A 24296-nucleotide genomic window follows, 5' to 3' on the forward strand; every position below is an offset into this window, starting at 1 on the left:
TTTCATCAGAGTCCGTCTCACAACCTCCTCCACACCGTGTGACCGAAAGGTAATATCGCTGTCCTGTGCATTTGGAGTGGATTCCTTTGTGAAAGCCCTGAAATGTGCCGTCTTCCAATGAATGCTGATTGCTGTGTTATTTGGTTCCTTTAGCTCATAAAAACATGACAGCCCATAGGTGTTTACAGAGCCAGGGACTTTACAAGGGGTCAATACAAGGAAATTGCTGCTCAAAGGAGCTGTGGGTGTGTGACTCAAGACAACTCTATGGCCTGATCCAAAGAGAAATAAATAACAAACACACGCCTTCAAGGCCCTTTGTCTTTCTAATGACAGATAAAGTCCATATTTGGTATTTCATTGTTTAGCTGAGTCTTGTTCTCAAAAAGTGTGTCTTAACTCTGCCCTCTCATTGATGAAATCTCACCTGTGATCCTCTTATCTCTTTGACAGGACTGACAATAACAAGCGCGAAGGTCAGTGCAAACACACTGCTTTACTCTTGAAATAACAAGTTTGGGTTCCATAAGGCTGAAGTGCTGGCAATAATGTCCAGATCAGTGGACCACACTCATACCCTTGACAATACAAGAAACGTCTATTTGCCGGAGGCTTCCAGAAGGTCACGAAGGCAAGGCCTCGACTGAAGTGTCTCAATCAAGGCAGAGCAGAGGCGGGGTCACCTGATGGCCAATGCCATGTGTTCCTGAGGGTACTTAACCCTGGATGAGTAGCTAATGGAGGGAGTCATCCAGAGCGGATTCACCTAACCCATTTAAATAGGCATCCACTCACAAATGCACGGAGAACCGTGGAACTGCTGAGTGCTACGAAGCCAAAGGTGCCATTAAGGGGACAAAATAACGACTCAACAATATACACAGATGCTGTTTTGGTGTGCACTCAGCAGATAGTTAAGTATCGTGACATAAAGAAAAGATTTTCTTAAACATTAAGATTATTCATTATTTCAATTAACCCTGCGACCTTTAATGGTCTGTATGTTATCTTTGCAGGATAAAGCACACATACTTAATGTGTAGTACGAAGCATCACATTTTTTTGCAAGAATTCGAAGAATAGCAAGACACGGACTATCACACTGACAGAAGTCAAAGTGAAAATCAAGGAAAAACATGCGGTAAAAAACTCAACAACATATTAAATCTGATCGCGGCGAAACGAAAAAGCGAGTAGTGATAATAATAAGCTCTGATGGGGCACTCTTATGGCTCATCGATTTCCAATAGCCGAGATCATAGAAAGCTGGGGGGGTAATTACACTGTGCAAGCAGAGGTCGTCCTGAGCAAATATCATTATCATCAGATTAGAATGAAAGGCTGGCGAGGGTCGAGCACGCGGGGGTGAAGGAGACCCAGAGGAGAAGCTTCTCTGCACACAAGGGTGACCCTTCATCTGTCTCAATGTCCCCACCCGCTCCCAACTCCACGGGTCAGCCCTACATCACACTGACACAAACAAGGGGAAGGGGGGTGGGTCACTGAGGCGCAACCATTCATCAGTGAGAGACAAGGCATATGATGAGAATGATACCTCAGAGTAGCACACACATAAACAAGGGGACAACACAAACTGAGAGGTGTGCTTGGTGCAGAGCTGATATGGTGCGGATACACCCGGAGCTACGGTGTTGTTGGTTTTTTTCCATACAGTGCCATGCCGAATAATGTCGGTTTTATTTTTGGTTAAATAGTGCCTTCTAATAGTCATGAATGAAGGAAGATCAAAACATATTTCCTCTCAAATGAGCATGTCATTCATATCAAGAAACATCAATGTCTATCAAAGAGGCCCTATTATGCTTTTTGGTTATATGTTTGTGTGCATGTAAATGGTTTGCAAAGGCTAAAATGTCAAAGTTCCCTCCAGACTACATTTCTCTCCCACTCTCTTTTTATTAATGTAAACAAATAGTACGGAGTTCCTAGAATCCAAATTGGCCTCTCTAAAGGGTTCATAGTGTCTAACCAACAGTCCACAACGCAAGGACAGTCCATTTCAAATATCAAATGAAAACAGAACATGTCATTTGAAAAAAAGTATTAGTCATGTGTGTAATAAATTATTATAACTGTTATTATATGTTTGATTAACTTATTTGACTTTATTACCTAATATAACTGTTCCAGTGCTACTTGAATCGAAATATTTGTTGATTAATAGTCACAGCCCAACATGAGATTATATTACAAAATAGTATTATATTTAAAAATAAATCATTTTCATATTTATTTTTACTATTAAAAGGGAATAACAGTTTTACCCCACACTCCCTTGACGTTTCCTGTAAATTGTTTGGTACATCAGTTCGGCAATTGTTATGAATAACACAACACGTGCATAGGAAATACATGCAAAACCTGCAGTGCATAGCTAGTTTTAACTGTAACTGTCAGTATCTGACCCTATTAAAATAAGACTGAATAGAGAAAGAGTCAGTATGAAAATGTTCAAAGACGCATACATTAAAAGCAGAACCCTTCCCTCTTTCCTTTTCTCTCCAAGGTGTCATTTGCGGTTCAAACGAAGTGTGGAGAAGTAGATGAACCATCCACAGATGATTAGGTGGGAGGGAGTCCCAGCAGGCCCGCCTCACCTCACCTCACCCATCTCCCTCACCCTGGGTACTTCTTCACAGCCTTCATATGTGAAGGCAGAGATCCCGGGTAGCCCAGTGAGAGGCTGCGAGTGGCACTCTGACGATCCTCTGACGTCTCTATCTGCTGCTCAGTGTGGGAGCTGGCCCGGGCCACCTACATTAACATAAACAAGGCGTGCTGCTGGGGTCTGCCTGTCAGGGGCTGTCACCGCCGAGGACAGAGGACAGACGCCTCTGCATTAACCTCCAGGCTTATCTCACTCTCTGTGCGTCCCACAAAAAAGTGCGGATTAGTGCACAGTCAGGAATTGCTTTTGGGTCCTTGTCACTCCTGCCAGTTATTGAACTCCCTCTTCTATGCTGAGAATATTATTCTCATCCTTCTCTGCCACTTTCCCAGAGGGAATCCCTGGGGTTTGAAAATGGCAACAGGCAAGATCTTTGATTGTGGTGACACCTTTGGTGATAAGTTGTGTTTACATGAGGCGGTGAAATGTATCTGTGACAGTCTCGAGTCGTTACATAATGAGTTGCTAATTTAAGGTGTTATTTGTACATTATGTCCATGTTTTCAAGCAGATAAACAAATGAGGGTCTTCACAACAAGTATAGAAAGAAAGTGTATGAAAAATAAATCTTTTTTTTTTTTTTAAAATGTCAGTTATATTTTTCATTAGTTTTACCAAAAATTACTTGAATTAATTGTATTTAAAATAACAATTCCAAAGAAATGAATCCCTTGAATCTGCCTGTTCAGTTTCTGTTGGAATGTGAAGGGTTAAATGAAAGAAGCTCGTCTGGCCCTCTCTACGATTCACAGAGGGCCCGCTATAGTAACTCAATGAGAGAGTAATGTCAAATGACAGTACAATTCAGAGTGTCTAGGTATACAAGTCACGGCTTGCCACTGATCAGAGGGGATATTCAAACATATTGGCACAGTGACACGAGACCCAGCACCAAACAATGGGCTCCACCCTCCAGGAAGTGCGCCAGACATTGAAGCTAATCTTCGGTAAATTGTAGTACCACCATTTGGTAGTGGCCAAATGGTGGTACTACAACGTACGTGTCAGTCCGTGACATCATTGGGCCCATTGAATTACATTGGGAAAGAGACGTCTGTAAATCAGCTGTGTTTTTTTTTTGCTTATCAACTACCAAGTATGAACACTTTTATAGCCCTTATAAAAATAATTAGGGTCTACTGGTAATAAAGTAATAAAATGCGCTGAAAGCCAGAGTAATTCGCTCTCCATTCATTTGACTGGGATTGGGTGACCTGTGGATTGGAGGCGGGGCTTACGCTAAATGTGCATGCTTTATGGGCCCAGATAGAGGTTCTTTCTCTGCAGTCAGTTTGGCTTCATGTGCCATTGGGCAACTTTAAAAGGACTGAAGGGGGTCCTGCCTCCAGCACTGTATCCAGTTCTCTTTATACATCCATGGTCCATCCTGACCCAACTCGCCATGGCAACTATGTCCACTTCTTATAAACTGTCTATGCTCTGTACTATTATGCATGTAGACTACTGTGCCTTTTACTGAAGAAAGTTGTATTTCTGTTACAGTTAAAAGTCTGCCAACATGGAATATATCCAAAAAAAAATATTTCAAGTTCACAAAAAACTTAGAACATAACTTAACACAACAGCAGAAGTGATACAAACAAAGTATTCTGAAAGGTAATTTCCTTGACAAATATTCACATCTTGAAAGGACAGGGAAAGGTTAAAATAAAACTTTAAAAACAAAATATTAAAAAAGAAAAATTATAATTAAGGTGTTCAGCTAAAGCTTCTCAAAATTCTGAGAGAGCGCTTATTCAACAGTCAAATAAAAGGCTTTATGGACTGTACTGCTGAACAAATTGAAAAAAGAAAATGATAACTCAAGGTCTACTTATTAGCTTCTTACACAAATAAAGTGTACCTTGAGAAAGGCTTTGTTAAAGCGCTGTTTCCAAGGTCAAGAATGAACTTGTGGACCTGACAGAAGTTTCACACCATATAAAGTCTATCACTGCCATATTTGCAGGAAACCTTTTCACCGAGAGACCCAAGAACATGACACATAACAGAACAAAAAAGTGATTGATTTGTTCCATGTCGTTTCCTTGAACTTGAGCTATACAGAATGTAGAACAACTTTTTTTTTTCTCCATCCCTTCGGAGCCAAAACGACACCCCCACCGCCTAAGTATTCCTTCAGCAGATGCTTGACATCCCTGCATTTCCGGGGGAAGGTGCACTCTCGTGGCACGGACGATGATGTGGCGTGAAAGGCAAAGGTGTTCCAGGAGGCTTCACTGACAGAAAAAGTAAACAGAAGTTCCACTTCTCCACCCTCCTCTTCCTCAGTCTTCATCTGCACGTGGCTCCCGGCCAACAAAAGACGGCAGCGGTGTTCGGCTGCAACATTGTGAGAGCCTAATCCATATCTCCAGACCTCAGGCCTAATCAAACAGGCTGAATGTAGGGAAGGAGTCAATAGCTGCTTAATTACTAACGAGAGTAATGACAATAACAATCACGTTCCTTTCCGGCTGACGCAATTAAGGGGGGCATGAAAGGCATACCGAGGGAGAGCCGCCTCCAAGCAAGGCAGCAATTAGGGCAGGAGCCGAGGAGGCAGCTTGTAGCAAAGGCATGAGAAGAGCTGCAAACACTGTCTCAGCCCTGTCTTTCGTTTTACACCTTGTCCTCCTTTCAGCCATCAGTATCATCAGTCGGTGCCATACACTGACAGCGCCGGGCTTCATTATATCTGTCCTGCCCATCATCGGTGGTGCGAACACCGTGTTGTTCAACCGGCTTCCACCAGCACGTCGCTGGCGGCTGCCATGTTTAATGACCCTCCTCCTCCTCCTCCTCCTCCTCCTCCTCCTCCTCCTCCTCCTCCTCCTCCTCCTCCTCCTCCTCCTCCTCCTCCTCCTCCTCCTCCTCCTCCTCCTCCTCCTCACAGCACTCAGTAAGCACAGCGTGAGACGTGGGGAAACACTCAATTTCTGTAATGGCTTGAAATGGAGTAAATATCACTCGCCCCCCTGCATTTGTTACTCATTCAAGCCCCGTTATCACTTGCTGCCTAATTTCCTGGTGCACTGACAAAGGCAGAGGGCGTTTCCATGGAGAGGGAACCCTTGCGGTTTCCATGCTTCTCTCAACTTGGCACTCTGTTCATTTCACAGCAATTATACTGAGTCATTCCACACATTTTGCCACAGAACTCAAGGGAAGGACCTTTCAGCTAATTGCTTTCAAATGGAAATAAAAAATAATCACACGGCTACTTTGTCAAAATGCCTCCTGTTAAGCAGCATTTGGTATGGGAAATTGATGTGGGATTCCTTTTAATGTGCCATTTACAATACCTCCCGCTCTACTTCCAGATGAAAACCTTTCTTTAAATGCATTTAGGATCGCATGCACCATGATTCTTCAGTTTCTCAGAAGCCAACATTTGTGTGGACAACTTTTTATTATGTTATGTCTTTTACCTGCAATGTGTGGGTCTGTTTGTGCTGGAGCAGCGCCTCTGTAGTGTGAAATTCACTAGTCAACGCCTATAAATTCTGCCATTTATTATGACATTAATATTTAATGGTGTGTTTCATAGTTATTGACTTAGTCTTTATGTCCTTACAACACCCTGGATTTTCTTTTTTGTTTAACTAACTTCTCCAAGCCTGGAAAGTAAAGGGAATAACTCTAGATTTTTCCTTTTGCTAACATACAGTACTCTTTTTAGAAAGTGCGGGTACAAAATCACGACTTGACGTTGCGCTGTGTGTAAAAAATAAATTACATCAATCATGAATGAGCTGCCAATGTTTGTTTAATATTCTTGTAAAACTGTAAAGAAACAAACTCTAAACAATTACTGGAATGCTGCTGCTAAATAACAGACTGCTGTAAGTCTGAAATGCAACCACATCCCTAGCATCCAGGGTTAAACTCTCTTTGTCCAACAACACGGAATCAACTCTTGAAGAAGACATATTTCATGTATGTTCATTTTCAGCTTCATATTTCTATTTTGTTCCTCCACCGGGACACGTCTCCACGCTTTAATGTTCAAAAAGCTCTTTATTTTTCTCATACTGCCTGTGCTGCAGCACCTCTTTTCACCCTCTGTCTGAAACCAGAGCCCAGTCTGCTCCGATTGGTTAGCAGGCTGCCTCTGTTATGATTGGTCAACCACTTAGAAATGTGTCCGTAGTGTCTGGCCCCTTAGCTTGTCACGTAAAATGTGTTCGAGCGCTAGCAATTAGAAGCATGAGTGTTGGTAGTAAGTCCAATGAATGTCAAAAAACAAAAACAGCTATGTAAACAGCATTATTGGGCGCTAAATGCTAATGCTAATATAACATCAGTATAGCTCACAATAACGATGTTAACATGATGATCTTTAATGTTTAGCATGTTCACAGCCATAGTTTGACATAAGTTAACATTTGCTGAAGCGGATAGTAATGTCAATCGTTTTGCAGATCTTTGGCCAGAAAGCTTGAGGCTATATTTTAAAAAATCATGGCAATTCATCCAATAGTATTACGGTCGAGATACTTCACTCAAGGTAAAACGAATGGGAGCCTTATAGTGATGCTGAGAAAAGGTCAGAACATTGCCAAAGTCAATAAGATGTGTCAACTGGGAGCAAAGAGCGTCTGGAAAAAGTCACTTTTCACTAGATAAGTGAGAACACTGAATGGTTTGTGGCACTCGATTAAGAGTTAAGGGATCAATGTCATTATGTTTATCTTCTGGGGACATCCTCGTGGGACCATGAACGTCTGTTCAAAATCGAATAGCAGTGCATCAAAAAGTTGTTCAGATGTTTCCGTCCGAACAAAATCAGTGGCCTAATCAGCCAGCGAGCTCAGTCTAGCTGTAACCAAGCTTTTCGACAGCAAGATTATTTGTGTCAATACATATCAACCATCCTAATATGAGCTGCAGCGGCTTTCGGGTTTAGCGCGCCTCATATTTTGGGGCGTATGGTGGGAGGCAGGAAGAGGCAGCTGCTGTTCATCTCCATGAGAGGAAGGCCACTTTGAGAGGATGAGTGGAGAGGGGCCTTTCAGAAGATCTCTGAGTCAGAGCGAGTGGGGAGGCATCAGGATATTATTAGGGAGGTGTGCCTGCTGCCCTGCTATTATGACTGAAATAAATGCCTCTGCTGCTTGAGGCCCAAGATACACCTGCCCGCTGTTTCATCAGGTAGTACAAGTGAGATGTGAGATTTAATACTTTTAAACCTATCATTTCTATCTGATTATAGGGCTTTTGACATTTTAGATTGCTGTGGAAGAGACAAAGGCCATCAGGAGGAAACCTGTTCACCACAGACACTAGAAAGGTTTAGAAAAGTGAAGGAATATAAACCTGAATAACTCTTAGACATTCACTGCAGTTCATTCTATTGTATCCTTGTCTTCAGGTATAGTTTAGTAACCTGAAACAGTTACAATATATAACAGGGCCTCCAATAAAAGACACCCAACGGGAGGCCTGCTTTTTTATTCCCTTGAATCCCTCAGCTGATTGAGTTTTACAGACTCTGTACTATCTCATGTGAAACAGCCACACTGCACTTAATCTCTACTTTAACTGCACTTAAATAAATGATTGAATGTATAGCTCAGGAACCGAAATGTCACTGATGAGCTCCCTTTTGAAGCTTTGTGTAAAACATAAAGGCAGAAACGAAAATGTTAATGAATTGTCTGAGGAGTAGAAGCTCAGAGGAGCCAAACGAATTTCATATCACACCTAAAGACCTGGCATTTAATTAAAGTGGCCTGAAAAATGGCTGCCTGGTTGGCTGACAACAGTTTCTCTTGAAGCAAATTAAAGAAATCAATTACTGCCGTGTGAAAGTGTAATGCCAGCACACTGGAGCCCAACAGAGTCACAATGAGACACCAGGCCAAGGGGAGAGGAGCGAGGAAGAGGAGGAGGAGGAGAGCGCCTCCACCGCGCCACATCTGACTGGCTCGGCTACAGAGTTTATCACGTCAACCTGTTACAGGCAACAGAGCCTGAAAGGGCCCACGCGCTGGAATGAAGCCGCAAATCAGCCGAGCTGCCTCCACAAGCCGAGCCTCCTCCACTCTGCTCCCAGCTCTTACTCATTCTCTCACCCATATTCTCCCTCTCACACAGTACACACATATGGTACGCATGCTTGGGTTAAAGATGCTTTCAATATTGGCCATTTATGATTGAATGCATATTGGATCATCAGTGCTCTCTTCTCTCTTACTGGCTACAGATGTATGTTAATCAATACAATACAAATGTGTTGCATTTTCCATGTAATTGTCTGCGTTGTTGGGGGAGGCTGATTTGTGAGACTACCCATGACCATGATGTGATGCAGTCATGAGTCCTAGAACCTGGAAACATGCTAGCATTTGACCACTTCTGGTTGACTTTCAAAGTGTTTGTGGTTGAAATAAGGACACATGCTCACAAGATTTCTGTGTTTTGTTCTATGACATCAAATATGTCAGTAAATACCCACTCGCCTGAAGCCTGAAGCTTCGAAGTTTCATAATAATATTGGTTGCTAACAAGTGACTAAATAAACTACTCAACAACATCACAGTGACACAAGTCCGCCTTTAGCTTAGCGGTTGTGAGCGGTTGCTTCAAAAATCACAAAGCGGTGCTAATATGTGGAGATTATCCTGCTGAACAACTGTGATAAGTATCATACATGTGTGTCGGCCACAAAGCTAGTTTTCTACAATATAAACTGTTTTGGTATCGAGGGGAGCGCTACTTGACAATTTTCACATGAACATTCACAAGAAAAATCAATATTTTAAATAAATGTTGAGATGGAATTCAACAAGAACGTAAATACTCAACAGGATGAACCTTTTGTTCTTTTGACATTTGAGTGCTATCCTGAGCACAAAAAGCCTGGCTACTGCTGATACTCTAGAAATAGAACAAATAATGTTTGATTGCTTTCATTTGCATGTAGGGCTTTGGACTTCAGTTCTAAAGAAAAGGACATTATTTTGTCAACAAATTCCATCCCAAAGGATTAAATGATGAGATATTATTTCATGTCTTGCTATGAGGACTCTTGGGTTCGTACAGACTTACTTATGGTACACTCATGATACAAGTAGTGCATAATAATTATATAGCTTTGAAAGACTGCTGCAAGGAGAATATTTGTTGTATTGATCACATATGCCATTTCTGTAAATATTATTGTAAATAGAGGTCATTATTTATTTCGTTCTCTAGCTTGTTGTGTGTTATAATTAGGTCATGTTGTATATCATGATCATCTGGCTTTTATCAGGGTAAATTGGAGGTCAGGTTTAAGGGAAAAGTACAAATCAACTATTTTCTAAAGGTTAAGTTTAAGACAGATTTGATGGTGTAGCCTTTAGCTGATCATTAACTAGATTTGATATGTTCTCTATAAATAACAGATGGTGACACTGCCTCTGCAATAACAAACAACAAAGAAAGCGTCATGTGACTCGATGCTGCTCAAGAGAGCAAATAGGGAATTAATGAAGAGGAAAGCTGATACACTGTAGGTTAGCAACTGGAAGAGAACATGATTACATGCTAGTGACCTGCTGGAGGAAGAGCTACTTTATTATATCTGCTGTCATATTCCTGCTGCTCAATTCTAATACAGTAAGTTGCGTACACTGTGCCGTTCAGGCGGAACTGACTGCCACCCTGTCTAAATGTTAATCTCATTATCAAATCAACGTCAACACGCATAAAAGGAGCGGAAATCACATATAGACTTTATCCAAGGATAGACAGACACTCAAGGTCAGTTTGAGTGTTTAGTTTGATTCAGTGCTGACATGAACACTAAAGAGTTGATGCTCCCCCAATAGATTCAATATATATATTTTAAAACATCAGCTCCTTGTATGTCACTTTATTGTGGATGTATGGCCCTGGGTGATGCTGATAGACTGTTTAAAATATATGCATAGTATCTGTGTCGTCACCCATAGCAGTCTGAAGAGCCATTGTGAAGCTCAGTGGGGGGGCTCTGGCTGTGGCCATTGTGCCATTGTGTCGAATCCTCCACCACAGATTGATCCAATAACGGGCAAAAACGTAGATCGTCTGTGGCAGCACCAATCTGTCACTCAAAGAGTTCTCCCCCTTAATGGTGCATTACTTTGAACTTCAGGTGAGTAATATAACAAATTACATCCTGCAAGGATTGTAGCAATAGAGACCAAAACTGTTTTTCGCAATATGCTGTTAACATTTGATTTCTGCTGTAGAGTACGGCATTTAACAATGTGCTCAATGGGGTTTGCCGGGGAAGTTGTTGAGCATATCGCACTTCCGAGGTTGCTCCATAGTGCTGCACTTCAGTCATGTTTCTGCTGCACCAGGAGTCCAGGACCTTTGCTGATATCTGGTCGGTTTCCCTGATAAGACTGCTCCAGAAAGGGGCCGGTTGGAGACGAATGGATCAGCATGCATCACAACATGCCACATATAGAGGGGTGGGGATAAGGACTGAGGAATGTTCATTTCCTAACAATAACTTTGAGCCATTTCTATTCAATCATCAACATTTGGAATGAAATAGTTTCAATACTTTCCACATTCCATACATATACAAAAAAAAGCATTAGCATTGTAGGGAAAACAACTGGCTCAATTTGAAGTTGAAGTCAATGTAATCAAATATCAAACGTAATAAAGTTATCTAACTAACGTAAATTCAGTGTTCAAATATTTAAAAAGTTCTACCCAGTACAAGGTTATCAAAAATCGAAAAAAATGAAGATAGCCAAAACTATATATATATATATACAAATATATACGATATAAATATATACAAAGATCCAAGTGAAAAACATTTACCTGACTGACAATTAACCGTTTTTCCAAACATATCTAAAGGAAAACGGTTACATAATGAGCCATGCTTTAAGTTTTTTGCAAAAGTCTCCTTGTTTCCAAATATTCTAATATGAGATTGATATTAGTTCAAATTCAGCCCCGTTTAGATTCCTCCATTGCTTGGTACCATAACTGATAAAACAACATTGTTATCCAGCGTGACGACTATGTTTGAAATTTTAAAACAATGTGGTATCAATGAAAACACTTTTTATCAGAGTGAGAGTACGGTGCACCTCCAGTGGAGTTTTCCTGTTTGCATTTTTACGCTTGAACTTACTTGCATGTAACCTGATAATAAGCCATTCATGCATTCAGAGTTTGTTTGCTCACAATTCAAAACACATCGATCTCGGCACGCTGGCATGCACCTGATGGTCTGCTTCCAGTCACAGCAGGGAGAGAAGCAGCTTGCCATTCAAACTGCCAAGTGAGCAGAATACAGATGCAGTTAAGATGTATTGGATAGCCGTATTTATATATTTTACTCTTGGATCACTTTAATCTGCAAGTCAGATTTAAGAGTAAACATTTTATGGGTATTGTTGAAATTCAAACATTTTTGTTGTTTGAAGTATACTGAGAATGTTTTGTTTTAATAAAACTCCAAATGTTTAAACTGAAATACCGCATTTAGATGATACAAAATTGCATCATTTTATACAACTCAAGTGATATTTAGGTCTATTGTATAAAGATTAGAATGCATCCTTACATCCAGGCATACAGCCCTAAACACCTACTTACATTTTCTCTGGCTCGAACCGAGCAGCTTTACTCTTCATGTTTATTCAGAGGCACTTTATGTAAAAGTAAATATGCTAACAGCATCCTGAAAAAATATGTATTTGGTGTTCGTGTTGTGATCCAAATTTCATGTGACTACTCTTTAAAGACCTGAAAATATGTTGTCAAATAACTGAAAAATATCTATGCAAACCTGAAAGTGTAGGTGTACCACTATGGATTAATGTTGGTTTATTTGCGATTACATCAACCTTCATCGGGTATATGGACATGCATTACAACCATGCTAAATATAGTTATAATATACAAGTTGAATTACCAAAGGATCACTCAATAAAGTCAACTAGTGATGTCATTTCCCAAATTGTAAATACATGTGATCAATATTTGTATTACATAATGGTGCTTGATATACCTGATATTACCATTTTCTAATTATTTGACTTTGGAACATCAGGTGAACATATGAATGAATGTTGTTAAAATGTTCTTATAGGGTAATCATTTTCGCATTGTTTAGTTTTGCATTTCTTAAAGATTTTTATTGTGGGATGCTTTAAGATGCTGTCTGTACAGACTAACCCTCAATGTGTGCTTTTTTCACCTATCAACACAATTTAGCTTTTCTCTGATTGGATGATTTAAATGTCATAAATGTACTGTATGTTCGATATATGGAAATGATCTGATGGTTGTTGTTATGTTGTAAAAGATGAAGGTTGACAACCCTAGAAAAACAAAAACTCTAAGAATTCTTCCGGGAAGACAAGTTTACTCAAAAGTTATTTGACTTGTAGAGACAGATTCAAAAGTTTGTAGTACACATATATATATATATGGACACTTATGTCCAAAGGTTCTAAGCAACTTAAGGTATCATGAACATGCAGCATAAGTCTGCATGAACAGAAACGTTGCTAAAAGATAAAAAATAATGAACCTTCGGCTTGGGAAATAACATGTTATTTATTTGTGAATTAGTAATGTTCTCTGGCTCAAACTAATGCAACTGTTTTGGCTTTCTATCTTGGTCAGGTGTACTGCAGTGGTTGTGGATGGCCAGCAGGGAGTGCTAAAGGCAGAGACTTCACCTTTTTCTTCAAGAAAATGTGAGGATGCCTAAGGGAACTCTGTGCAGGATTGAGAGGGTCAGATCAAGTTTGATTGCCCCTCAAATTCAGCCTGTGTGTGTTTGATAAAGTTATCCGTGCAATGATCTGACACTTGCACGAGTCTCGGCAGTCCAAAACACTCCTCCAAATCTTGCTGACAGAGGAGACGAGCGGATAGAGTTAATATGAGAAAGCTAATGAATATGAATGAGGTAAATGAAAGCTGATGAATGTTATCCCTTATCTCCATAAAGATTGTACAATTCCCTTGAACCTCTGCCAAGGACGCACACACAATAAAGAACACATTTGAAGGGTTAGCTTGTTTGGACGTTGATAAGGTTACATCACAAATATGGTGATATATATATAATGTCTGTAAGAGAACAGCAAGTATTATCCGAAAGGAGAAACACTGAGGAGGCTGCAGTTAATAATGTAATAGGTTGTCCACTGTCAAAAATCAATGTAGATTTTAACAATATCCTGGGGCGGTAAAGTTAGTAGAGTTATTAAAATGAATATGACTATTAGGGTCTTCTATTCCCGAGAGACCACTACTCTGATGAAGAGATATATACTCTCATTTTCCTCTTCATTTTCCTGGTGTCAGATCAATCATGCACCATCCCAAGTCAAGGTGAAACGCATCAAAGTGTCGTTCCCCCATTGTCAATGATTCAGAGTAAACTCCGACACACAGACGGGCGGGCAGACAAACAGAAAGACAGCATCAACAAGCGAGTTAGGGGGAAACAAACAGCCATGATACCCGGAGAGATTAATCTGCTTTACTGCCAGTCCTCAAGAGCAAAACAGGAGGTGGGGGGGAATTCACTGTGAACAAAACTCTTAGTCATAACAATTAATCATTAACACCATCAGGCCCAATGTACGGTAAAAAGGTCCTATGATAAAGTCTATCCAATCTACGAGATAAGATAAGTTAGTGAAGCTTTGTTCACAAACGGATGGCTTCAGAGCTCTCAGTTGATATGACACAGAGGTGGATCTTTTTGTAAGTGAGAGTGTCAGCTGCAGGATATAGTCAGTGTAGATCTGGGAAGTGTTTGCCATGCTGTGGATTGCAAGTCTCTGCCTCCTCTTGGGGCCGTCCATTCTTGGAGCCCCGACAAACAAACAGAGACAGAAGGTGTTGCTGATCTCCTTTGATGGATTCCGGTGGGATTACGACCGCGATGTGGACACCCCACACCTTGACAAAATGGCCAAGGACGGAGTCAAAGCCCTGTATGTCACACCTCCTTACCTCACTATCACCAGTCCAGCACACTTCAGCCTCTTGACAGGTAAAGTGTTTCATTTTCTACCACAGTGAATCCTGTTGGTAGGGGATCTGCATATCATAGCGGAATAGGAAACTGCTCTGAATTTACTTTGCTAGGATTGAAAAAAGGCCACGGGAAAAGGGAATTAGTTGTAATTGAATGTCCCAGGGTCCAACAGCTTTTATAGCCGAGTAAGATAATTATACTTGGATGACTGAGGGAAGAATTCCCTCCTTCTTTTCTTATTTTGACTCTCAAATCATCAGAGCCAGCTAAAAGAAATGTAACTTCCTTGAAATTAAATTCCTCTAATCTCCGAAGTTGGTCATAAGACCTTGTCCAAAAGCTTCATGCCACTCAGCCCGTTAAGTTGATAGAATTTCTAATATGAATGTGTCACGCTGTGAATAATGAGTGCAAGCAGACTGACAGTGATTCTCTTCTGTAGGCCGCTACATTGAGAATCACGGGGTAATCCACAACATGTGGTTCAACACAACCAGCACTGAGAAGAAGCCTTACTATCAGACTCAGTTTGTGAATGAGTGGTGGGACAATGGCACTCTGCCTATCTGGATCACAGCGCAGCGACAGGTATGTGCAGAACAATTCCCATCTTATCTCTCCGAGACATTGTTTTGCAGTTTGCAGCACTAGAAACCATTTATCTTGACAAAACACCTATACAAGCCTGCTGAAAAAAATCAGTTTCTGTAAAATTGAACTAAAAGTTAAGAGGTAGGCTAAAGAAATTAATTTAAATCCAGAACCAACTGATTTGGTTTCTATGTTAACCCACAGTATACAGATCAACCCTTGGCATGCTTTCAAACATGTCAAGTACATGTGTTATATTTATATGTGGGTGGTAATGTGTATTTTTCCTACCCTTCCAGGGCCTTAAATCTGGCTCTCTACACTTTCCTGGAACAGCTTCCAGTTACCAGGGAGAGGTTGCTATGGTGCAGGAAGTGGAGCCACTATTTTACAACTACAAGAATGAGACTGCTTGGCGAGAAAACGCAGACAAGGTGATGGACTGGTTCAGCAACCAGGATCTGGACTTCATATCCCTTTACTTTGCGGAGCCAGACGGCATCGGTCATAGGTACGGCCCCGACTCCCCGGAGCGACAGGAGATGGTGAAGCAAGTGGACCGGACGGTGGGCTACATTCGACATTCGGCCGAACAACACGGGCTGAACGACAGACTGAACATCATCATTACAGCAGACCACGGCATGAGCTCGGTGTACCGAAATGGTCTAGTGGAAGAGATCACGCTGTCCAAAATTCCAGGGTTCTCGTTCAGCGACATTGCCTTTCACCTGGTGGACTTTGGGCCTTCTGGGATGCTGTTGCCTAAGCCGGGCAAGCTACAGAAGGTCTATGATGCTTTGAAGGGGTCACATCCACACCTCCATGTGTTCAAGAAGGAGGAGATGCCAGAGCGCCTCCACTTCGCCAAAAACGATCGAATCCTCCCCATCATTTTATGGTCCGACCCTGGATATGTAATCAACGGGGTAAGTTGAAATATAGGAGTAAAGTCTCCTCTGTTAAATCTTTCTTGGTCATAGATTTGTTGTTTGACGCCTGGAAATATAAACTGTTTACACAATCAGTTAGAAATGATCAATCGTTATCAAACAAATGCTTTCTCTGCCATCACTGAATTGGGTTTAGCCAAAAAAGCAACATGTTGGAAAGTTAAAACCATAGAAAGATGTGCAGCAGGAGTTTTCTGCCCGCTGCAAATACTATTGATTTACCCTTTAAAGTGAACAGTCACCTCAGGTTGCCATTTGTGCCAATCACCGTGCCAAGCTACAGAGTGCAGTTTCAAAGCAGCAGCAACATTTGGAAACAGTACTACAACTGAGATTATGAATATGACTAACTGATTATAGGCAAGGCAAGTTTATTTATATAGCACCTTTCAACACAAGGCAATTCAAGGTGCTTTACAAAAATGAAAGACATTCAGACAGGCATTTAAAAACAGTCATTAAAAAGAAAAGATAATAAAAGAAACATTAAAAGAAAAAATACATGAATAAAAAGTACATGAATAAAAAGTACATGAATAAAAAGTTACAGTGCAGTTTAAGATATGAATAGTTCACACAGAAGTTCCATTTTACTGATTCCTTTCTTTAAGGTTTCTCCGAACATGAGCTGTGTACGCTTGTATGGCACATACGTCCCGAGCAGCATACACAGAGAAAACCAGCCAGGACAAAGTCCCCAGACACTGATTACCTGGGGTTACTAGCCCCAAATGTTCATTAACGAAACACAACCGCTCAGTTTCAATTAAAAGCAGTGGCAAAAAGAAAAGTCTTCAGCCTGGATTTAAAAGTAGCAAGAGTTGCAGCGGACCTGCAGGTTTCTGGGAGTTTGTTTCAGATATTTGGAGCATAATTATTACATTATGACATTACATGTTACTTGTTAGACGCTTTTATCCAAAATGACTTACATACTCAATACTGTGGGCAATCCCCACAGAAGCAAATTGTGATGAAGTGTCTTGCCCAGGGACACAACGAAATGCTGACTGCAGTGGGGTTTGAACCTGTGACCACCAGACCAAGGCTCTATCCACTGCGATATACGCCTCCTTAATAATAATAACTGAACGCTGCTTTACCATGTTTAGTTCTGACTCTGGAGACAGACAGCTGACCAGTCCCTGAAGACCTGAGAGATCTGGATGGTTCATAATTTAGCAATAGATCAGAGCCTCCCTCTCCTCTGTCATCATCCTTTTGGACCTGTCTGCTGCATTCAACACGGTGAACCATCAGATCCTCCTTCACACTCTCCAAGAACTTGGAGTTTCAGGCTCTGCACTTTCCCTCCTCACCTCATACCTCAAAGACCGTACCTACAGTGTAACTTGGAGAGGGTCAGAGTCCGACCCTTGTCAATTAACTACAGGGGTCCCTCAGGGCTCTGTTCTTGGTCCCCTCCTCTTCTCCCGGTACACAAACTCGCTCGGATCAGTCATTAGCCCGCAAGGTTTTTCATAACACTTCATAACACTGCTACTGGCCCTCCTACATCCAGGACATGGTTAAACTGTACACCCCAGCGTGTGCACTACGCTCTGCATAATAATAATAATAATAATTCCTTGCATTTATTATAGCGCTTTTCCAGTGCTCAAAGCGCTTTACAGATACACATTACACATATTTTGTATACATGCAATGGTCACTGTGGACAATACCCACAGGAGCAAGTTCAGGTGAAGTATCTTGCCCAAGGACACAACGGCTTTACAGATGCAGCAGCGGCGGGTTTCACCCCTTGATCTGATGATCATTGCACAGCGCACTGCGCCACACCGTCCATCTTCACGCCTCGAAGTCATCGAGGCGCTTTTACAAGTACACATCGATATTATACATGTACTGTGGACAATAACCACAGGAGCAAATCCGGGTGAAGTGTCTTGCCCAAGGATACAACGGCCTGACGCAGCAGGTTTCGAACTGGAGTTCCCCAGCACCCCCCTTGATCTGATGATCAGATGCACAGACCACTGCGCCACCCGTCCCATCAACAGAATAGCTCGCTGCTCCCGCACTGCGAGGGGGGGACTCAAGTTCCCATCAGCAAAAACACGTGGGTTTGCTATCCTGGCTCCAAAATGGTGGAATGAGCTCCCCATTGACATCAGGACAGCAGAAACCTGCACATCTTCCGGCGCAGACTGAAAACTCATCTCTTTCGACTCCACTTCGAGCGATAGAATTACTAACAAAGAATTACTAACAAAGCACTTATATACTAATAAAGGACTGGCTTATCTACAGCCAGTTGAGTAGCACTTGAAATGTTTGGCTCTATGAAACCTGATGTACTTATATGATTCTGTGTTCTTCAAGGTTGTGTCTTCCTGGTCGAATGTACTTATTGTAAGTCGCTTTGGATAAAAGCGTCAGCTAAATGCAATGTAAAAATGTATTTTGGGCCTAAACTATTCAGTGCTTTATAAACCAGCAGCAGTATTTTTGAAATATATTCTTTGACACACAGGAAGCCAGTGTAAAGATTTCAGAACAGGAGTGATGTGATTCTCTTTCTTAGTGTCAGTGAGGACTCGAGCAGCGGCGTTCTGAATCAGCTGCAGCTTTCTAATAGATTTGTTAGTGAGACCTGTAAAGACACCATCACAGTAGTCTAGTCTACTGAAGATAAAAGCATGGACAAGTTTTTCCAAATCCTGCTGTGACATTAGTCTTTTAATCCTAGATATATTCTTTAGGTGATAGTAGGCTGATTTAGTAATTGTTTTAATGTGACTGTTAAAACTCAGGTCCATGACTACACCTAGATTTCTGGCTTTATCTGTTGTTTTGAACATTGCAGACTGAAGCTCAGCGCTAACTTTTATACGTTCTGCCTTGGCTCCAAAAACCATTACCTCAGTTTTGTCTTTGTTTAATTGGAGAAAGTTCTGACACATCCAGTCATTGATTTGTTCAATGCACTTACTCAGTGTTTGAATTGGAGCATAGTCTCCTGGTGAAATGGTTATGTAAATGTGTGTGTCATCTGCATATGGTAACTTATTTTGTTGTTTTTCATTATCTGAGCCAGCAGTAGCATGTAGATGTTAAAGAGAAGAGGCCCCAAGATGGAGCCTTGAGGAACCCCACATGTCATATTTGTCAACTCAGATTTGTACCTATAGAAACAAAGTTGTTTCTGTCCTTTAAGTAGGATTCAAACCAATTTAGAACTGTTGATGAAAGTCCCACCCGGTTTTCCAGTCGGTCTAGTAATATGTTGTGGTCAACAGTGTCAAATGCAGCACTGAGATCTAATAATAACACTGAAGTTCTGCCACTGTCTGTGTTTAAGTGGATGTCATTGAAGACCTTTACAAGAGCAGTCTCAGTGCTATGGTTTGGACGAAATCCTGACTGGAACACATCCAAAAAGCTATTTAAATGAATAACTGATAAATAAAAGGACCATAAAAAGGTCTTTAAATGCTGAATGAGTGGAAAATAATCAGTCGTGTGAATCCACAGATAAAGCATTGGTGGAGAAAGTCTAGAGGTTATGACTGGTTATGATTATGATGGTATGACCTGATTCTTTCTTCTCCCTATTTATGGCCACTTAAAGTCCTCTTAGTTTGATCTGATAAGGATAAGCTTGTTGAAGCTGTTACATAACTGCTAAGATATGCTGATACTTCTATCACATTGTGTTGGTGCTAAATACAACATACAACTATGAAGTAATTTGCCTTATGATTGTTTTATGAAAGTTTACATTTTAGAGATGATCATTCAGCAAATCTCTTTAGTTTATCGAAGTCACAAATAAAAAACAGTCATTCATCCTCCAGAATGGAAATGACTCTTTCTCTTAGACAATACCTCCCTCTGCTGACTAAATAAGAGCAAGCCATTATGTGTCAACTCTGCTGCCATTAATAAAATCACTGGCTTATAACAGTTCAAATAAAATTGAATCTAACAAACTGGGTCATGCATGCTATGTGATCCATCCCTCTGTGTCCTTGCAGTATTTTCCGGTTCAGTTCCACAAGGGTGAGCACGGCTTTGACAACCAAGACATGGACATGAAGCCCTTCTTCAGGGCAGTGGGTCCAGCATTTCACAAGAACCTGGAGGTGGGGCCTTTCGAGACGGTGGACATCTACGCCTTGATGTGTCACATCCTGGGCATCAAGCCGGAGGTCAATGACGGCCACCTGAATTCCACCAAACACATGCTGGTTAGCAGCACTACTACTCAGGGTGAGTTTACATCAGACTAATGAGTCTCTCCCTGTGGCCGCAAAAGTGTGTCGCTCCAACACCTGCTCCTTCATTACTAGGCCATTCATCCATCATTTCCGACTTCACATTATGTCCAAATTAGAGCCACTGTAGGTTAAAAGTAGAAAGTAGATTGAGGATTGCTTACGGTAACTTTGGAAAGATTTTAAGAAAGGAGGTCTAAACTAAGGACAACAAGTGTCTGGTTTTAAATCAATTATAATGCTGGTGGTTTTCTATACGTTTTACTTGTCACAACAAATGCTATGAAATGCCCATTAATCAATTTGTGGGTTTACCTCTCAATAGTATCTACATTTCACAAATATGGTGAGCGAGTATGTGATTTTCTAAAACAGTGGTTTTCTGTATTTTTTAGCAAACGTTACTCAAGCTAAAATAATGTGCATTTGTTGGACACTATTTTTAGGCGATTAAGTGCTGTAGTATTTTGTCAGCAGGACATTTCTGAAAGCACCAAAGCATAGTTGATGGATGATAATCTAGTTTTTGGGCCACGCAGTAAAGAAGTTATTGAAAAGAACGTAAAAGTTGTCACAGCGCCATCGTGTGGTTGGTTGATGCAATGTAGGGCCTGAGTAAAGACATTACTTTTGTTGTGCCGTTTTGTTAGACAAGGTACTTTTAGGGGAAAAGCAGAAGAAGGAAAATATTACTATGGTCCCATATACTTTGTTTATATAGAAAAACAATTCAATGTGATCTCTGTCATTTCAATTTCATCTGTTTCCAGGTGAAGACGTGGATTTCCTGAACAATATATTCAATGGACTGGCAGCAGTAGCTGGATTTCTTGTTGTAGTTTTTATCATGGTGACATCCCATAAATTACTCAAGGATAAACGCAAGAATAAAAGGTAATGGTTGACAATTTGTAACTATTTTATTTATCATCCTTGTTTTTTCTCTGAATGGCTAAACAATATGGGTAAAACAATATTGTGTTTTGTTATTAGATATTAATAGTAATGTCACAATATCGCAATTGTAATCAAAATCAATTTATAATATTTTAAATAATTCCTCTGTAATGATTGCATCAGACCAAAATCCTTAATATTTATCATATTAAAAAAATGTATTTTCATTTTGGTTTTGTTTTAGGGCCGGGACTTTAACGCGTTAATTAAGATTAATTAATTACACAAAAATTAACGCGTTAAAAAATTAACGCATTTTAATCGCACTTATTTTTGCACAGCGGAACGTTTCTCACTGGATGAGTTTCAGGCGTACCGATTATACTGGAGCACCAACTAACGTTCATGACTTCAGCATGGGACTTCAAACAACAACAAACCACGGTGAACAATAGTCAAGCATGAACGAACAAGCTGATGAGACCGCTTTGGTCGGCCCCGTGGATGGGAAATTTTGTTTTAAAAAACGGACGGATGGAAGCGTCGACAAGAGCACGGTTGTGTGCAAATTATGCCAAAAAGAATTTGCATATCACCGCAGCACATCAAGCCTAAAGTATCACCTAAATGCAAAGCATGTAGCAGCTAGCGTGGACGTTAGCCCGACTCCGAGTGCAAGGAACCACACCCTGACCCAACCAGATGACTGGTTTCAGGGCCAGGATAAGTAAGTCCACGTCTGAGAAAATAACCAACTCCCTGGCTCAAGCAGGGCTCGACATTAAGGACTGCCCGATGGCCCGGGGCCATCTAGTATTTAGCTCGGCCAATGAAGCCTCACCTGCTGGTTGCCCGATCGGGCAATCTATTATGCCAGTATTATGCAGCTCGCGGATCCAGTAATGAGTGACCCGACAGTAAAACTAAACATCTATAACTATTTTAGGTAGTTTGAGAGGTAATTAAAATAGCTACGTGTGATATTCTAACCTGAAGTGTGTGTTTTGTTCCGCTCACCGCTGCATGTGCTTATGCAGAGCTGCGTGTCGAGTCTCGACACGTTAGCAGCAGCTGATCTCTCTCTCCCGTCAGATTAGACTTCACTCGCGTTTATGTCCATATCGATCAGATCCAGCTAGTTCTAGCTAATGATATGACTACCTGCTTATTAAAAGACAACTACACAATAAGTGTCGCTATGCAACTGGATGAGGCCCCAAAGTATAGCGCAGCATTATGCATTTGTTTACATAACCACCGGAACCCCGAGGCATTACCAACAGATCAACCCATACAGGACATCTCTTTCTCCACATTAAGTGTTAGACATTAGAGTTGACTATTCTTGTCTGTCACATACTCTTCTTGTCTGTCAGATAAGTGGCGCAACTGAAGCGGTATTGCTCTAAAAAATTATTGGAATATATGGAAATTATTTTGACCGAAGATATTTAGATTGGCTGGCTAACAGGAACTCTGACGTGTGCTTCGCGGATGCGCTCGGCTCCTCTCGACTGCTGCTCGGGTCTGCTCGGTCAGCTTCCGGATGAGGAGGCATTCGTTCGACCAATTTACAGTAGTTAACATTACAAACATTTTTAACAGGGGCCATAATAGTGTAAATAATGTTTGTTTTGGCAGTTATAACTGAATGTAATGTGTTCTACTTTTTTCCATCTGGGAAGGCATTTGCCTTCATCAGATGGAAAGTGTTGTGACCAACAACTTAAGTATTTCTTATAGCTATGCAGGGCATGCAAGCGAGCAAACACAAACAAACAAGTGAAATGAAGAATAAAATTGAAATTGTACAATATAATATTGTGGTGGTTCATCTTATAATTCAGTCAAGAGAATGCACCAGACAGCATCTAAGACCTTCAAAAATCAAAAAATTCTAGGGGGACTGAGGCCCCCCAAACCCTTCGTGCCATTTCGTCCACGTGCATTTTTCAGGGCAATCTCTATTGGGCTCAGGGCCATCTGTAAATTAGCTTAGATGGCCCACAGGGCCATCTCCCAAAATCCTTAATGTCATGCACTTGGACTGTAGACCACTTGGAGTAAAATCCATGTGAAAATTGCTTTTCACTGTTCTCAGGTCAAATATGTATGTTTGATTAAAAATGCGATTAATTTCGATTAATTAATTACAAAGCCTCTAATTAATTAGATTAATTTTTTTAATCGAGTCCCGGCTCTATTTTGTTTATAAAATTGTCATCGATAACATAACTTCTTATAACAACAACAATTATATTTATCTATCAGATTGTATTTATTTTTCTGTGTTTCAGGTCAGTAAGTTCAGATCAACTTCCGGCAAAAGAAATGATAGACCAGACTTCACTTTGAACGCCACAACAACAAATAAAAAACAAAACAAAAACATGCTGCTACAGTCTGTCATTGAGAAAGCTGCTTGCTGGAAATCTCTTAATTATTGTATTATCACATGTGAAGAAATGCACTCTGCACAAGGAACACAAGAGCAGAGTTTTGCATACCATTTTGTTAATATAGTGTTTGTTCGAAAACGGAGAATAGAAGTTAACAAAATGTGTTGAATGTAATTGTATTAAATTCATAAAATAAGTATCTGCTAATTTTTTGTTTATTGTCATTCTGTTTAATTGTTCGATGCGCGGACTGTAATAACATGTTCTCTTCTACGTATGGTTATTAAGTGTCTTACAATTGTGTAATACCGTTAGTTGCCTTGAATAAGAGAATTCCTTGCTGCTTAAACAAAGGCCGTCAATACAACAACTTCTGTTAAATGCTAATAATGTAGAAGATATTTAATAACTTTAAAACCACAAACAAGTAAAAAAAAAAAGGCAGCATTAAAAGACATTTCTGTTTAAAACTTAATTCGAAAACAATGTTTTATACGATCGAAGCAATTATGATCACGTCTA

The 24296-nt window shown here is 40.7% G+C and overlaps 1 protein-coding gene across 1 annotated transcript; it reads left to right on the forward strand.

Annotated features, from left to right (window-relative positions):
- Positions 1-14465: 14465 nt before the first annotated feature.
- LOC117451609 (ectonucleotide pyrophosphatase/phosphodiesterase family member 7-like) lies at positions 14466-23911 on the forward strand. The gene is made up of 6 exons (XM_034089998.2): positions 14466-14708; positions 15136-15281; positions 15584-16213; positions 20239-20473; positions 21249-21372; positions 23673-23911. Exons 1-6 carry the CDS (start codon positions 14474-14476, stop codon positions 23728-23730), a joined length of 1428 nt encoding a protein of 475 aa, XP_033945889.1. The 5' UTR covers positions 14466-14473; the 3' UTR covers positions 23731-23911.
- Positions 23912-24296: the final 385 nt, after the last annotated feature.

This window comes from Pseudochaenichthys georgianus, chromosome 8, assembly GCF_902827115.2.
Source record: "Pseudochaenichthys georgianus chromosome 8, fPseGeo1.2, whole genome shotgun sequence".
Lineage (NCBI taxonomy): Eukaryota > Metazoa > Chordata > Actinopteri > Perciformes > Channichthyidae > Pseudochaenichthys > Pseudochaenichthys georgianus.

Coding starts and splice junctions, on each gene's coding strand:
- LOC117451609 (XM_034089998.2), top strand. CDS start 14,474: ATGCTGTGGATTGCAAGTCTCTGCCTCCTCTTGGGGCCGTCCATTCTT. Junction 15,282..15,583: donor GGATCACAGCGCAGCGACAG/GTATGTGCAGAA, acceptor CTACCCTTCCAG/GGCCTTAAATCTGGCTCTCT. Junction 21,373..23,672: donor GATAAACGCAAGAATAAAAG/GTAATGGTTGAC, acceptor TCTGTGTTTCAG/GTCAGTAAGTTCAGATCAAC.